Source organism: Chiloscyllium plagiosum, unplaced genomic scaffold (assembly GCF_037043375.1).
Source record: "Chiloscyllium plagiosum isolate Xiang-an unplaced genomic scaffold, Cpla_swu_hap1 HiC_scaffold_5, whole genome shotgun sequence".
Classification (NCBI taxonomy): domain Eukaryota; kingdom Metazoa; phylum Chordata; class Chondrichthyes; order Orectolobiformes; family Hemiscylliidae; genus Chiloscyllium; species Chiloscyllium plagiosum.
Genome location: NW_028270143.1, coordinates 131,998,624 through 132,014,647, shown reverse-complemented (window position 1 = coordinate 132,014,647; position 16,024 = coordinate 131,998,624). Strand labels below are relative to the sequence as shown.

The following is a 16,024-nucleotide window of genomic DNA, read 5'->3' as shown; positions in this document are numbered from 1 at the left end:
ATGTTTGACAAGTTGATTGGAATTGAAGATGTAATTTGTAGAGTTGATTGGGGGAAACCAGTGAATGTGGTTTACTTGGACTTTCAGAAAGCATTCAATAAGCTGCCACATCAGAGATAAGTATGCAAAATTAAAGCTAATGGGGTTGCTGTTGTGTACGAACATGGATAGAGAATCGGCTGATAGATAGAAAACAGTAGATATAAACAAGTCACTTCCTGAGTGGCAGACACTTAATGGTGGGGTACTGCAAGGATTAGTCCAGTGATTCACAATATATTTCAATGATTTAGGTGAAGACAATAAAGATAACATTTGCAAATTTGCAAACGATACAAAGCTAAGTGGGAGGGTGAACTGTGAGGAGGATGCAGAGATGCTTCAGTGCAATTTGGCCAAGTTGACAAATGTTGGAAAATACGTGGCAGATGAACCATAATGTAGATAATCCATTTTCTGAAGGTGTAATGAGACCTGTGCATCCTCATACACTAGTCGGTGAAAGTATGCATGCAGGTGCAGCAAGTGGTATGCTGCTCTTCATCATGAGAGAATGAGAGTACAGGAGCAGGGACATCTTGCCACAATTGTACATGACCTTGGTGAGACCACACCTGGAAGGGTATGTTCAGTTTTGGTCTCCTTATCGGATGAAGGATGTTCTGGCTTTGAAGGGTGTGCAAGGGAATGCAACAAAGATTTTCCAGATAGAGTCCTGGAATGGCAGGACTGATGTATGAAGAAAGACTGGATCAGTTAGGATTATATTGGATTGTGGGTGGCGGTGGGTGGGTCTGCGAGTGAGCAAACATACCAGAGAGCAAAAGTGCATTCAGAAAACTTACAGGATAAATGCAGGAAGGGTACTCCTGATGATCGGAGACTTCAGAACTAGTGATCACAGTCTAAGGATACGGGGTATGACATTTAAGATTGAGATGGGGAGAAATTTCTTTATCCAGAAAGTGAGCCTGTGGAATTCTGTACCACAGAAAGCTGTTGAAGCCAAAATGTTGAATGCTTTCAAGGAGTAAGAAATAGTTCTTTGGTCTAAAGAAATCAAACAGTGTGGTGAGAAAGTGGGAACACTATTGAATGATTAGTCATGATCATACTGAATGGTATAGCTGGCTTGAAGGTCTAAATGTCCTATTCTTATTTTCTATTTTTCTAATTTTTGTGGTATCTCAGCAAACGTTTTGCTGTTTCCTGCGGTCTATTCCAGTTGCAGATCAATATAGCTTGCAATGGTCATCATTTTGAAATTTGAGAGACTGAAATTTACTTAAGGCTTGCTATTCCCTCTAAAACCTGTGTGGGGTAGTAGGATGCATTCAGGAGGAGAACTTCATTCCAGCAAGGATCCGGAGAGGAAAGTGGAAATATGCTGAGGATTGGTTTAGTGAGCATTACACCAAGGGAAACAGGTAGTCACAAGCAGAGATAGAGGAAAAGTGAAATTAGTCAAAAGTGTGGTGCTGGAAAAGCACAGCAGGGGAGGCAGCATCTGAGGAGCAGAGGAATCGACGTTTTGGGCATAAGCCTTTCATCAGGAATGTCCAATCCTTCTCATGAAGGACACAGGAAATAAGAAATTGAATCACAAACAGCTGTACATGCACTGCATAAAAGGAAAAAAAAAGGCAGTTTCAGCTCAAAGCCTTTCCTCACCCAACAAACTTCCCAAACATCCATAAACTCTTCAATGCAATTACATTCTGTTGTTGGAGCCCAGGTCTTTGGCCACACTCTGTATTCCACATTGAATACTGAGGCACACTCAGTAACTTGTAGGAGGAACATCGCAGTAAATAGTTCCAGCGCTTGTGGTTACAAGTCACAAATAAAAACAGGAAGTGCTGCAAAAGCTCAGATCTGGCAGCTCCTGGTGAGTGAGAACAAGTTCATACTGACAGTTCATTGAAAAGTGTGAATATTTCCAGCACTACTTGCTTTTATTTCAGGATTTCCAGCTTCCTCAGTTTCCTTTGTTTTATTTTAGTGTTACAAATCCTAGCCTTTAGATGGCACTCTGGAGACAAGTTTCTGAAGTCTAACCATGTGGTCAGTTGTACATGGGTTTGCAACAATTGACCATAATCAAAAATACATGCAAGGCATTCATTATTGGCAGCTTCCAGACCAGCACAATGGCACCTACCGTCAGTGCTGATGATTCTTGCAGCGGTTCTAAAGAATATGGACGACTGTATTTTGGCATGGAATGCGCTGAACTACTGTCATTTAACATGAGGGGTCTGAAAAAGAGAAAAATAGTGGATTGAGACTGAAGGATATTGCGTACACGTGCAGAGATGAACTTTACTCTGTTCTCAGGTGAGCTTATCAAGGTCATGGCCACTTTTCACAAGTTTAGATGGATGTGTAAAGATCTTCTGGCTCTACTTAAGGAGAGTGTATGTTCTGGTTGCTTGAGGCAAGAATGGTCAAAGAAATAAAACTAACTCGTCATTCATTTGGTGGCTGCTTGTGGCACAGAATAGCAGTTGTGTTCACTGAATTACAAAATTATTACCCTTTTATGAACTGCATGGAGACGCAGTATGGTGGTATACAAACTGAATTCATATAAAATTAGAAGTTGAACGGGCTTGAACTTGGAATTTTCTGAGAACAGGAGTAGAGATGTTAGCTCAAGTCTGTTTCATCATCCAGTTAGATTGTAACATGTACATGCATAGAAACCATGTTTATTTACACATTTTCCTCCATCGTTCTTGATACCCCTGCCCAACAAACACTTCTTCATCTTTACCTTGAAAGCTCCAATTGGTACCTGTCAGGCTAGCTGTAATAATATGTGTCCAAGCCCCAGCTGCTTTAACCTACTCCCACATTGTAGAGTAACTGGGTTCTTACCTGTTGACTATGGCAGCAAGAATCTCAGTGTGAGGGTCAACTTGCTCATTGACCTGGAGTCACATAACCTGACTATAAAATCTGCAGAGCTCTATGCAAATAATTAAAGGGAATGTACAGAAACCAAAAATTAGATCAAACAGGAGATAATCACCATCACTGGGTCCAAAACATAGAGACCTGTCAGGACATTGATCCCAGTACCAGAAAAGCTGGGACTGTTTTCCTTAGAACAACAAAGATTAAAGGAAGCCTTAATATAGGTGCTTAACACTGAAGGGTTTTGCTAGAATTACTCATCAGAACCTGATGTACTTTCACCTGATGAGTTGGTCAATCGGTGGGGTGGATACAGCAAGTTATAACATGCATATAAGGTTATATGCCAAGATTCCGGAGACAAGTTCAGTATAAATTTACGACTTTTCGATTAGGAAATAAATCTGAGTGCTTGAGTAACATTAGTCTTCAGGTTTTAAGCACTAACAGTTTCTAGCAGCGAACTTTCTATTTAACCGTTTGTGGAACAGTGAAATACTCAAGCCTCACATATTCAAGACATCCACAAACTTGCTGTACAAGTTTGGAGAAGTGAGTTTAAATGGTGTAACTGATGCAAACGATAACACTGTCTACTGACTCAAACAAGGAGAAAGTGAGGACTGCAGATGCTGGAGATCAGAGCTGAAAAATGTGTTGCTGGAAAAGCGCAGCAGGTCAGGCAGCATCAAAGGAGCAGGAGAATCGACGTTTTGGGCATAAGCCCTTCTTCAGGAATGAGGAGGGTGTGCCAAGCAGGCTAAGATAAAAGGTAGGGAGGAGGGACTTGGAGGAGGGGCGTTGGGAATGCGATAGGTGGAAGGAGGTTAAGGTGAGGGTGATAGGCCAGAGAGGGGTTGGGGGCGGAGAGTTCGGGAAGAAGATTGTAGGTCAAGAAGGCGGTGCTGAGTCCGAGGGTTGGGACTGAGAAAAGGTGGAGGGAGGGGAAATGAGGAATGTGGAGAAATCTGCATTCATCCCTTGTGGTTGGAGGGTTCCTAAGCGGAAGATGAGGCGCTCTTCCTCCAGGCGTCGTGTTGCCATGGTCTGGCGATGGAGGAGCCCAAGGACCTGCATGTTCTTGGTGGAGTGGGAAGGGGTGTTAAAGTGTTCAGCCACGGAGCGGTTGGGTTGGTTGGTGCGGGTGTCCCAGAGGTGTTCTCTGAAACGTTCCGCAAATAGGCGGCCTGTCTCCCCAATGTATAGGAGGCCACATCGGGTGCAGCGCATGCAGTAAATGATGTGTGTGGAGGTGCAGGTGAATTTGTGATGAATACGGAAGATCCCTTGGGGCCTTGGAGGGAAGTGAGGGGGGAGGTGTGGGCGCAAGTTTTGCATTTCTTGCGGTTGCAGGGGAAGGTGCCAGGAGTGGAGGTTGGGTTGGTGGGGGGTGTGGACCTGACGAAGGATGGAGGTCCACCTCCCTCCGCGACTCCCTCGTCAGGTCCACCTCCCTCTGCGACTTCCTCGTCAAGTCCACACCCCCCACCAACCCAACCTCCACTCCTGGCACCTTCCCCTGCAACCGCAAGAAATGCAAAACTTGCACCCACACCTCCCCCCTCACTTCCCTCCAAGGCCCCAAGGGATCCTTCCATATCCATCACAAATTCACCTGCACCTCCACACACATCATTTACTGCATCCGCTGCACCCGATGTGGCCTCCTATACACTGAGGAGACAGGCTGCCTACTTGCGGAACGTTTCAGAGAACACCTCTGGGACACCCGCACCAACCAACCCAACCGCTCCGTGGCTGAACACTTTAACTCCCCTTCCCACTCCGCCAAGGACATGCAGGTCCTTGGCCTCCTCCATCGCCAGACCATGGCAACACGACGCCTGGAGGAAGAGCACCTCATCTTCCGCTTAGGAACCCTCCAACCACAAGGGATGAATGCAGATTTCTCCACATTCCTCATTTCCCCTCCCCCAACCTTTTCTCACTCCCAACCCTCGGACTCAGCACCGCCTTCTTGACCTGCAATCTTCTTCCCGAACTCTCCGCCCCCACCCCCTCTCCGGCCTATCACCCTCACCTTAACCTCCTTCCACCTATTGCATTCCCAACGCCCCTCCCCCAAGTCCCTCCTCCCTATCTTTTATCTTAGCCTGCTTGGCACACCCTCCTCATTCCTGAAGAAGGGCTTATGCTTGAAACTTCGATTCTCCTGCTCCTTTGATGCTGCCTGACCTGCTGCGCTTTTCTAGCAACACATTTTTCAGCACTGACCCAAACAAATCAACATGAACATACAGCAATGAATCCCTTCACATCTAATAGTTAATAATAATTAACTCACATTTTCCTCTTCATTCCAATGACTCTATTGGATTGTACAAGTGAAATCAGGAACTGAATCAGCTAAAAAAAGGAGAAAAACAACATTTTATTATTATTCACTCAGAGCAAAACTCACCTATCCAACAACAGCAGCTGCTCTGCACAATTTAGACGCACCTTTCTCAGCCCCACTCTAAGAATCTGTATCTTAGTCGCAGACCATCTCATCCCTCAGGTCCAGAGTCAGCACAACTCCACATGACTCTCCATTGACAGATTCACCAATGTGGCCTTTTAGGTGGGCTCAGTGCAACGCTATATTCAGACCCATCAAGAATCAATCCACACCAAATCACACTAACCCAGTGCTACTTTTCACTCATTCAAAATCTACTAATGTGTCCAAAACCAGCCTGCCTCTGTAGTTGACCCACTCGTGTCAGAGATTTCACCAGCCTGTCAGAGAATGACACAAGAAACCAGTACAATAGCTCAATGTTAAACTATTTGTTGAAGCTTCTTCAAGGACTTTTCTACCTTTAACCTTTCAGCAGATCATGCAGATATCCCTTCTCCTCTCCCATTTGAACTCCTGCTCAATAATTTCATTTGTAGAGGAGACCCATCCCACAGATTAATCTTTCTCAAGGTACAACCCTGTAAACAAGCAGCATCACCCATCAATTATGCCACTTAAAATTCCCGATCTCCATAAAACTGAACTTTTTCCATATAACCAACCCTCTTGGCAAAGCAAACCCTGCTCCACAGCAAATCCCCAGTCCAAAAGACTATGTATAAGAATTGAAAATGTGTTGCTGGAAAAGCGCAGCAGGTCAGGCAGCATCCAGGGAACAGGAGAATCGACGTTTCGGGCATAAGCCCTTCTTCAGGAATGAGGAAAGTTTGTCCAGCAGGCTAAGATAAAAGGTAGGGAGGAGGGACTTGGGGGAGGGGCGTCGGAAATGTGATAGGTGGAAAGAGGTCAAGGTTAGGGTGATAGGTCAGACTGGGGTGGGGGCGGAGAGGTCAGGAAGAAGATTGCAGGTTAGGAAGGCGGTGCTGAATTTGATGGATTTGACTGAGACAAGGTGGGGGGAGGGGAAATGAGGAAACTGGTGAAATCCGAGTTCATCCCTTGTGGTTGGAGGGTTCCTAGGTGGAAGATGAGGCGCTCTTCCTCCAACCGTCGTGTTGTTGTGGTCTGGTGATGGAGGAGTCCAAAGACCTGCTTATCCTTGGTGGAGTGGGAGGGGGAGTTGAAATGTTGAGCCACAGGGTGGTTGGGTTGGTTGGTCCGGGTGTCCCAGAGGTGTTCTCTGAAACGCTCCGCAAGTAGGCGGCCTGTCTCCCCAATATAGAGGAGGCCACATCGGGTGCAGAGGATGCAATAGATGATGTGTGTGGAGGTGCAGGTGAATCTGTGGCGGATATGGAAGTTTCCTTTGGGGCCTTGGAGGGAGGTGAGGGGGGAGGTGTGGGCGCAAATCTTGCACCTCCTGCGGTTGCAGGGGAAGGTGCCGGGAGTGGAGGTTGGGTTGGTGGGGGGTGTGGATCTGACGAGGGAGTCACGGAGGGAGTGGTCTTTACGAAATGCTGATAGGGGAGGGGAGGGAAATATATCCTTGGTGGTGGGGTCCGTTTGGAGGTGGCGGAAATGACGGCGGATGATGCGCTGTACATGGAGATTGGTGGGGTGGTAGGTGAGGACCAGTGGGGTTCTGTCCTGGTGGCGGTTGGAGGGGCGGGGCTCAAGGGCGGAGGAGCGGGAAGTGGAAGAGATGCGGTGGAGGGCATCATCGACCACGTCGGGGAGGAAATTGCGGTCCTTGAAGGAGGCCGCCATCTGGGTTGTACGTTTTTGGAACTGGTCTTCCTGGGAGCAGATGCGGCGGAGACGAAGGAATTTGGAGAATGGGATGGCGTTTTTACAGGGGGCAGGGTGGGAGGAGGTGTAGTCCAGGTAGCTGTGGGAGTCGGTCGGTTTGTAGTAGATGTATAAGAATGGAAGAAGAATGTATAAGAATGGAAAGTGAACCTGTGCTACATGCCCTCAGCTCAGCTGAAGTCACAGGCAGACAGGTTGATAATGCAAAGTCCACCGAGAAGCACCCTAAGCAATACAATCTAAAAATTAAAAGTTTCACATATTAATTAAGATGGTGTTAGCTTATCAGTTGATGGAGGGAAGGATGCAGAATTCCTGAATTCCTTTGGTTTAATTAATCCTTCTGCTTAAACTTACATGTGGAGCAGCAGTCTCCTCCTCATTCCAAATCCGCTCAGCATAAGCCCCACACTCAGATTGTCTCAATTTATAATTCCTTGTTTCAGTAATCCAGTTCCTAAAAACAAGGTGTCTGACACTGACATGCTAATTCTCCCCTTCCCCATCGTTTTTACTGTTAGATCATATCGCTCAGAAATTACTCCCCTGCTGATGTTATTATCATGGGGAGGGGGGCACGACACCTGACCGCCACATTGCATTCCCACAGCTTGTGAGATGATTTACCCTGTCACCAGGGCAGATTCTAGTCCACCACCCAGAAGCCAGAGCCCTTTTATGATTAAAAGCACAATTAAAGTACCAGCTTCCTGCACTACTCTGTGACAAGTACTCCCGCCAAATCCCAAACACGAGTTACAGTGACACATAACTTGATATTTTCACATCATTTAATCTGAATGTCAAAGATTATTTGATTTGCTTGAACCCTTCTGCTTACCTGGACTGTGCGCTTTTGATTACTAAACGCTGGTCCAGCTATACACGAAGCCAAATTACTATCCCAACAACAATATGTCAAGCTCATCTGATCCTCCTTCACTATCTCACCTGCTGGGTATCAGAGGGATAGTAATCATGTGGCACATCAGCCAATGAGCCAACATTATGGAATGCAGCAGATCTATTCAGTTACAGCAGGTAACAAAGCCCATGTGAATCCCAATCCTAGCTGATTCTAACTGCAGATACTTATCAGCAGAAGAGTGAGAGTGTTACCATGCACTTCAGGATTGAAAACCTTCATTATGACCTTTAGGAGTCTCGGGATATGAATTTAATGGCCTCATGCTGGCATCTTGACCAAGATCAAACTTGCACAAACCAGGAGATGTACATGTCAGGTACAAAAATATCAACAGCAAAATCTCCTGCTGATTGCTGTTGAGCAAGAGGACAAAACTGATAGCACTCTAGTTTCCAGCAAATAGTTCCACCTTCTGCTTAGGAGCAAAATCACATGTACAGATAGATCAACACAGCCAATCACAATGGTGGGATAAAGGTCACAGGCTGGCCACCCAAGGTTATCTTGGAGCGTATTGACAGGGTGGTCTGACAAACAAACTATGATAAAGAAGGAAAGGCCCATATTGTAGATTTCACCTTAAAGAGAGAAAAGCCAGAGCTGTTTTGGATAAAGTACAGAACCTTGTGTATTACAGAGTCAGTAGGGAGCACAACCTTCATAAATTCAATAGATTTGTTTGAATTAAATATATATTTGTTGTTGCGCCCCAACCATCTGCCTGGTCCCTTACCTTATTTACAACTTTCTGCTGTTGTGAGTGCTTTTGTCGCAAGCTCGCCACTTCACGCCATAATGCTTCATTTTCACTGTAAACAAAAATTAATGTTAAAACTATTGGAGTTTCATGCAAGATACCTATCACTACCTGCCCATCAAATGCAAGAAATGGGATCCTACAATGGTGTCGGTGCTCAGACAATCATGCAGATCACTATTTATATCAAAATATGGTGATAAGCTGCAATGATACTAATGAATTGTTGCAGAAATTGTTTGAACTTGACACTTTGCATTATTCACATTACTTATTAATGACTTGGATAATGGCATTGAAAATATATATTCAAACTCACTGAGTACACAAGGTTAGACAGTATTGCAGATCGTCTAAACTACAGCATAAAATTGCAAAGGGATGTTGATACATTAGGTGAATGAGCAAAAATCTGACAGATGCCTTTCAACGCAACCAAGTGTGAGGTTATTCATTGTGGACTGAAAGATAGATCAGGATATTTTCCAGATAGCATAAAGATAATTACAGTGAATGTCCAAAGAGACTTGGGGTTCAGATGCATCGACTTTTAAAATGCCACAAACACATGCATAAAATAATCAAGCAAGCTACTGGAATACTGGCTTTCATATCTAGAGGACTAGAGTATGGCATGGTGGCTCAGTGGTTAGCACTGCTGCCTCACAGCGCCAGGGACCCAGGTTCAATTCCCACCCTTCCCAAACAGTATGGAGTTTGCACATTCTCCCAGTGTCTGTGTGGGTTTCCTCCGGGTGTTCCGGTTTCCTCCCACAATCCAAAGATGTGCAGGTTGGGTGAATTGGCCATGCTAAATTGCCCATGCTAAATTGCCCATAGTATTGGGTGCATTAGTCAGGGGTAAACGTAGGGGAGTAGGTCTGGGTGGGTTGCACTTAGGAGGGTCAATATGGACTTGTTGGGCTGAAGGGCCTGTTTCCATACTGTAGGAAATCTAATCTAATAAGGATGCAGGTTAAGGCTGTTAGGACTTCGATCAGAATATCCTTAACCTTCTAAATTCTAGAGAAAACTAGCCTCATTTGTACAATGTGACTTCATAGCCAGAATTCAAGGTCTTTATATTCCTGTGAGGGTGAAAAGCAAGATTGACAGGAATAGGGAACCCTATTCCATGTCAGGAGAAATTGAGACTTTGACCAGAAAAAGGGAGGCATGGCTCAGGTACAGACAGCTGGAATCACGGGAATCCCTGGAGTTATATGACGACAACACCACAGTCAGTCGAAGCTCAGATGGTGATGAAGCAGTCTACAGATGGGAGGCGGAAGACCTGGAAAGATGGTGCACTGAGAACAACCTAACTCACAATGCCAGCAAAACAAAGGAACTCATTATTGACTTTCGGCAGGATATTATTCATGCCCTCCTACACATTAACAGCACAGAGGTGGAACAAGTGGACAGTGTCAAGGTCCTGGGAGTGGTCATCCACAACAAGCTTTCTTGGACTCTTCATGTGGATGCACTGGTTACAAAGGCCCAACAACGTCTCTTCTACTTGAGGCAGCTGAGGAAATTTGGCATGACAGTGAATACCCTTGCCAACTTTTACAGGTGCACCATTGGTGAACATTCTGTCTTAGACAACCATGGCTGACGAAGGAACTCAGGAAATGCATCACAGAAAAAGAGACAGTCTATAAAGTGGCCAAGAGCACTGGGAAATCAGTAGATTGGGAAGATGACAAAAACAAACAGAGGATAACGAAGAGAGAAATAAGGAAGGACAGGATGAAATATGAAGGTAAGCTAGCCAGTAATATTAGAAATGATAGTAAAAGTTTCTTTCAATACATAAGAAACAAATGAGAGGCAAAAGTAAGTAATTTGGGCCACTCCAAATTGATGCAGGAAGGCTAGTGATAGGAGATAAGGACATAGCTGAAGAACTTAATAAATACTTTGTGTCAGTCTTCACAGTATAAGACATGAGTAATATCCCAACAATTAAGGAGAGTCGAGGGGCAGAATTGAGTATGGTGACCATTACAAAAGGAGAAAGTACTTGATAAGCTGAAAGATCTAAAAATTTATAATTCTCCTGGCCCGGATGGGCTACATCCTAGACTTCTGAGGGAGGTGGCTGAAGAAATAGCAGAGGCATTGGTTGTAAATTTTCAAAAATCACTGGAGTCAGGGAACGTCCCAGATGATTGGAAAATCGCTGTTGTAACTCCCCTGTACAGGAAAGGATCAAGACAAAAGATGGAAAATTACAGGCCAATTAGCCAAACCTCGGTTGGAGGCAAAATTCTAGAATCCATCGTTAAGGATGAGATTTCTAAATTCTTGGAAGTGCAGAGACGAATTAGAACAAGACCGCATTGATATAGTAAGGGGAGGTTGTGCCTGACAAACCTGTTCAAATTCTTTGAAGAGGGAACAAGTAGATTAGACCAGGGAAACCCAGTGGATGTTATCTATCTCGACTTCCAAAAGCCGTTGATAAGGTGCCTCACAGGAGGCTGCTCGTAAGGTGAGGGCCCATGGTGTTCGAGATGAGCTACTGGCATGGATTGAGGATTGGCTGTCTGAAAGAAGGCAGAGAGTTGGGATAAAAGGTTCTTTTTCAGAATGGCAGCTGGTGACAAGTGGTGTCCTACAGGCTTCAGTGTTAGGGCCACCAGCTGGTCACTTTATGCATAAATGATCTGGATGAAGAGACTGGGGGCATTCTGGTGAAGTTTGCCAATGATACGAAGTTAGGTGGACAGGCAGGTAGTTCTGAGAAGGTGGGGAGGCTATAGAATGATTTAGACAGTTTAGGAGAATGGTTCAACAAATGGGTGATGAAATTCAATGTGAGCAAATGTGAGGTCTTGATCTTTGGAAAAAGGAACACAGGCATGGACTATTTTATAATCGGTGAGAAAATTCATAAAGCCAAAGTACAAAAGGATCTGGGAGTGCTAGTACAGGATTCTCTAAAGGTTGACTTGCAGGTTGAGTCAGTGGTTAAGAAAGCAAATGTAATGTTGTCATTTACTTCAAGAGGGTTGGAATGTAAAAGCAGTGATGTGCTACTGAGACTTTATAAAGCTCTGGATAGGCCCCATTTACAATACTATGTCCAGTTTTGGGCCCCACACCTCAAAGGACATACTGGCATTGGAGCATGTCCAGTGGAGATTCACACAGATGATCCCTGGAATGGTAGGCCTAACATACAAAGAACGGCTGAGGATCCTGGAATTGTATTCATTAGAGTTTTAGAAGGTTGACGAGAGGTCTAATGGAAACTTACAAGATGGCTTAGAAAGGGTGGACGCAGGATACTAGGACCCGTGGGCACAGCTTTAGAAGTAGAGGGGGTGAATTTAGAACGGAAATGAGGAGACATTTTTTCAGCCAGAGAGTGGTGGGCCTGTGGAATTCATTGCCATGGAGCACAGCAGAGGCTGGGACGTTAAATGTCTTTGAGGCAGAGATTGATAAATTCTTAATCTCACAAGGAATTAAGAGCTACAGGGAGTCTGTGGGATTGAATGGCGGAGTGGACCCGATGGGCCGAATGGCCTTACTTCCACTCCTATTTCTTATGGTCTTCTGGTCTTAACTCTGTGATCTGCCTGTATTGCTCGCAAGACAAAGCTTTGCACTGTGCCTCGGTCCACGTGACAATAAATTCAATTCAATTCAATATAGGGGATACAGGAGCTTACTGAAGGAAATCAGGAGGGCGAAAAGGGCAAGAGTTAGTTTTGGCTGAGAAGATTAGGATGAAATTTAAAGAACCACTTTGGATTATTACGGGGAAAAAAAATAACGAGAGACAGAATCGGGCCCCTCAAGGACCAAAGTGGACATGTACGTGTAGAACTGCAGGAGGTGGGCAAAGTCCTCAATGAATATTTCTCCTCTGTGTTTACTGTGAAGAAAGACAAGATAACCTGGGAACTTAGTGGTCATATTTTGGATACAGTCCAAATCACAGCAGAGGTGGTGTTGGATGTATTAGAATGTATGAAGGTGGATAAATCTCCTGGCCCTGACCAGATATATCCAAGAACACTGCAAGAGGCTAGAGAAGAAATTGCAGGGGTTGGGTCCTGGCTGATATTTTTGCATTATTATTAGCCACAGGTGAGGTCCCGAAAGACTGCAGGGGTGCAAATGTTGTGCCCTTATTCAAAAAAGGCTGGAAAGAAAAACCTGGGAATTATAGATCCACTTGGAGTACTGAGAGCTGATCTAGGCACCACTCTTTAGGAATGGCCTGACAGCTTTGCAGGGAGTGCAACATAGGTTTACAAAAATGATGCCTGGACTTCAGGAGTTATGAGGAGAAATTGTACAAATCAGCCTGGTTTTTTTTCTCGAATTTAGAAGGTTAATGATAATCTGATCAAAGTCTTCAGGATAGCGACAGGAAAAGACAGTAGAGAAAGATAAACTATTTCCACTGATGGGAGATTCTAGAACTGGTGGTCATAATCTAAAAACTATGGCCAAGTGTTCAGCAGAGATATCAGGGAACATTCTACACAAGGGTGGCAGATGTTTAAAACTCTCTTCCATGAATGTTAGTAGATATTAGATCAGTTGCTAGTTTTAAATTGGAGATAGATACATCGTTATTAAGCTAAGGTTTTAAAGGATATGGGCCAAAGGCAGTATATAGAGTAAGGCCACATATCAGCCATAATCACACTGAATGCAGGAACAAACTCCAGGGCTGAATGGCCTCCTTCTGTTTCTATGTTCCTAAGTGCAGCACAACCAATCACCATCTTAACCTTTGGAAAGTTATAGCTATTTTAAATAAAGAAATAAGCTTAGGATGCTGACACAGTGCTATTTCCAGCAGTGGGCTGAGTCCAATATTTGATTCAATCCTTCATCATTACAATTTGTTTAAACCAGTGCCAGAACTGGGGTTTTGAAACTAGGTATGTTAGCTCTGGGCTAGGGATGGGAGAACATGTGACAGGGATGATTCACTGGATTGAATTTCACTGTTCCCAGTTGGAAGGTATATGTGGAGAAATTGGGTGAAAACAACAACATAATCAGCTGTGTCATCTTCCAACATGGATTAGTCTCATCATTTCAATGAAATGCTGCTACTGAGATAACAAATAAAAAAACGTTATCACAACAGGATTCGTAAAGAGAAGAAAAAGGAACAAAAAAATTACATGAATGGAGAAGTAGTTATATTAAGCCTACCCAATTAAAACACCTGTTTACCTCCACTTCCTTTTCTGTGTCTTAAATTCACAATCTTGTACCCTTATGAGCTCGAATTTTGTGCAAAAGCCCAAAATCCAAATATGCTGCACTTACTGACATCTCCTTTTCTATCCTACAAGGCTCACCCATATAACTGTGCCCTGACTGAGACTGCCAATTGATTTGGAGCAGCAAGAATGTTCAGAACTCCATGAGTTTCATGCTCATCTCTTAGGGCAGTTGAGTAAATTTTTCATCTAGCTTGGCAATCATGGCTCAACCATCAGGACTGGCAGCTATTCAATAGCTAATTCCAATCGAACAGGAAATGCCAGTTACATAGTATGCTGGTTACAAAAACAACCAGTACCTGGCAGACAACAGTCTACCTATTGAACCAAATTAAAGCTGAAGAGGCTTCATTGATAAGTGAAAGTGAAATTAAAACTAAAACTAAAAGGCTAATGCAACTTCTAAGAACATTATACCTAGTCATTACTCTCAGAATCTGGCATCAACACTGTTAAGCCATGATTGATGAGGAACACTGACAATGCACTTGCTGAAACTCTCTTCAAGTTCATGCCCCCAACGCTTCCCCTTCCCTTGCCTCCTTCAAGGGCAGTCTTGACATTACGAGGTGTCAGATGACAAGGGTAATTAAATGATGGATTGATTGCTGCAACTAACCAAGACTGAACACAAGACAATTTGCTGGTTTCAAATCAATATTTCATGCTTAAATCCATCCTTTCTGGAAGTACAATTATGCGTTTACTTACAAAACGCACAGATTAATTTCCACTATTATAGGCAGCTTACAAATTAGTTAGAAAAAGGATAGAGATTATTGAGAAAACAGCAGGCCCCAGACATACTGCTTCAGCTGATGGGTATACGCTTGAAAATTATTGCCTTGAGACCTGGGCAGCAATTACACTTAAGATTAATCATGGAGATCCAAACTGAAACAGCATACATTTTCTCTCCAAAAGCACTTCTATCAACAATGAAAGTGTCCATCATATGGCTGCATACTGCACTGATGCATGCAAAGTAACTAACAATCGCTTGCGTACAGACATTTGGCATTCCAAGTTCAAGTACTTACTGTTTCATGGTGAGCAATTTGGAGTCCAGGTTTTCTTGCTTCCCTTTCATGATGTGAACATCATTTAAAATTTTACTGACGTCATCAGACCTGACTTTTATCTCCTCTGGCTTTACAGTCGAGATCTACAAGTTTTAAATCAAACATTATATTGACAACAGATGTAAGTTGAGAACTACTGTCCACATTGAAGCCAAACCCAGAAGATAGTCAGTTAGCTCAGTTGGATGTTTTGCAATGCGGAGTGATAACAACAATGCTGGTTCAATTCCCATGCCAACTGAAGTTGCCATGAAGGTCTTGTCTTTTCAACCAGTTTCTTGCCTGAAACATGGTGGCCCGCAGATTAGGTTCACCATCAGCTATCTCTAATGAGACAGCAGTTCTATGGTCTTCTGCGACTATGGCAACTTTGCTTTTACAGTAATCTCAGTTGGTGACACCACCAATAAATTCACACGCTGGAATCATTGAATGGTGGCCTTCACTGCAACCAGCATGTGAGTACTCGTTTAGGAGAAGGGAGAAGTCAAAATGAAGTCACACACACACCACAAACACCCACACACACACACACCACTGTGCACTCAAAACTGGCCTTATTGGGGAGATTAACCCTTCAAAGAGAACCCACGAATGTAACTTTGCCCAGATAATGGTCGAAGGGACTCAGAATGGGTGGCAGATGGGAGAGTTCTTGACTGCCTCTTTTGTGCTTCTACATTTAAAAGGATTCTGAGGAAGCCAAATTGGACTTGAAATGTTAGCATCTTTGGAGAGAGAAACAGAGTTACCGGACCAGCTGACTTTCTCCAGCCGTTTTTGTTTTGATTTCAAATTTTCAGAATACGTTGCTTTATTCAAGCATAACAAGCACTCACTTGTGCCATGTATTGAATGCTTTACTTGTGCCTGTACAAGATCTCTTGGCATAGGTAA

The 16,024-nt window shown here is 44.0% G+C and overlaps 1 protein-coding gene across 2 annotated transcripts in view; it reads right to left on the bottom strand.

Annotated features, from left to right (window-relative positions):
• The window catches only part of hsf1 (heat shock transcription factor 1), a 105,411-nt gene that overhangs the window by 45,949 nt on the left and 43,438 nt on the right, over positions 1 to 16,024 (bottom strand). For both annotated transcript variants that reach the window (XM_043690949.2, XM_043690950.2), the window contains exons 4-7: positions 15,086 to 15,210; positions 8,755 to 8,830; positions 5,225 to 5,286; positions 2,162 to 2,258 (exon numbers count right to left, since the gene is read on the bottom strand). In XM_043690949.2, coding sequence (XP_043546884.1) covers positions 2,162 to 2,258; positions 5,225 to 5,286; positions 8,755 to 8,830; positions 15,086 to 15,210 — 360 coding nt within the window. The remainder of the gene's footprint in view (positions 1 to 2,161; positions 2,259 to 5,224; positions 5,287 to 8,754; positions 8,831 to 15,085; positions 15,211 to 16,024) is intronic.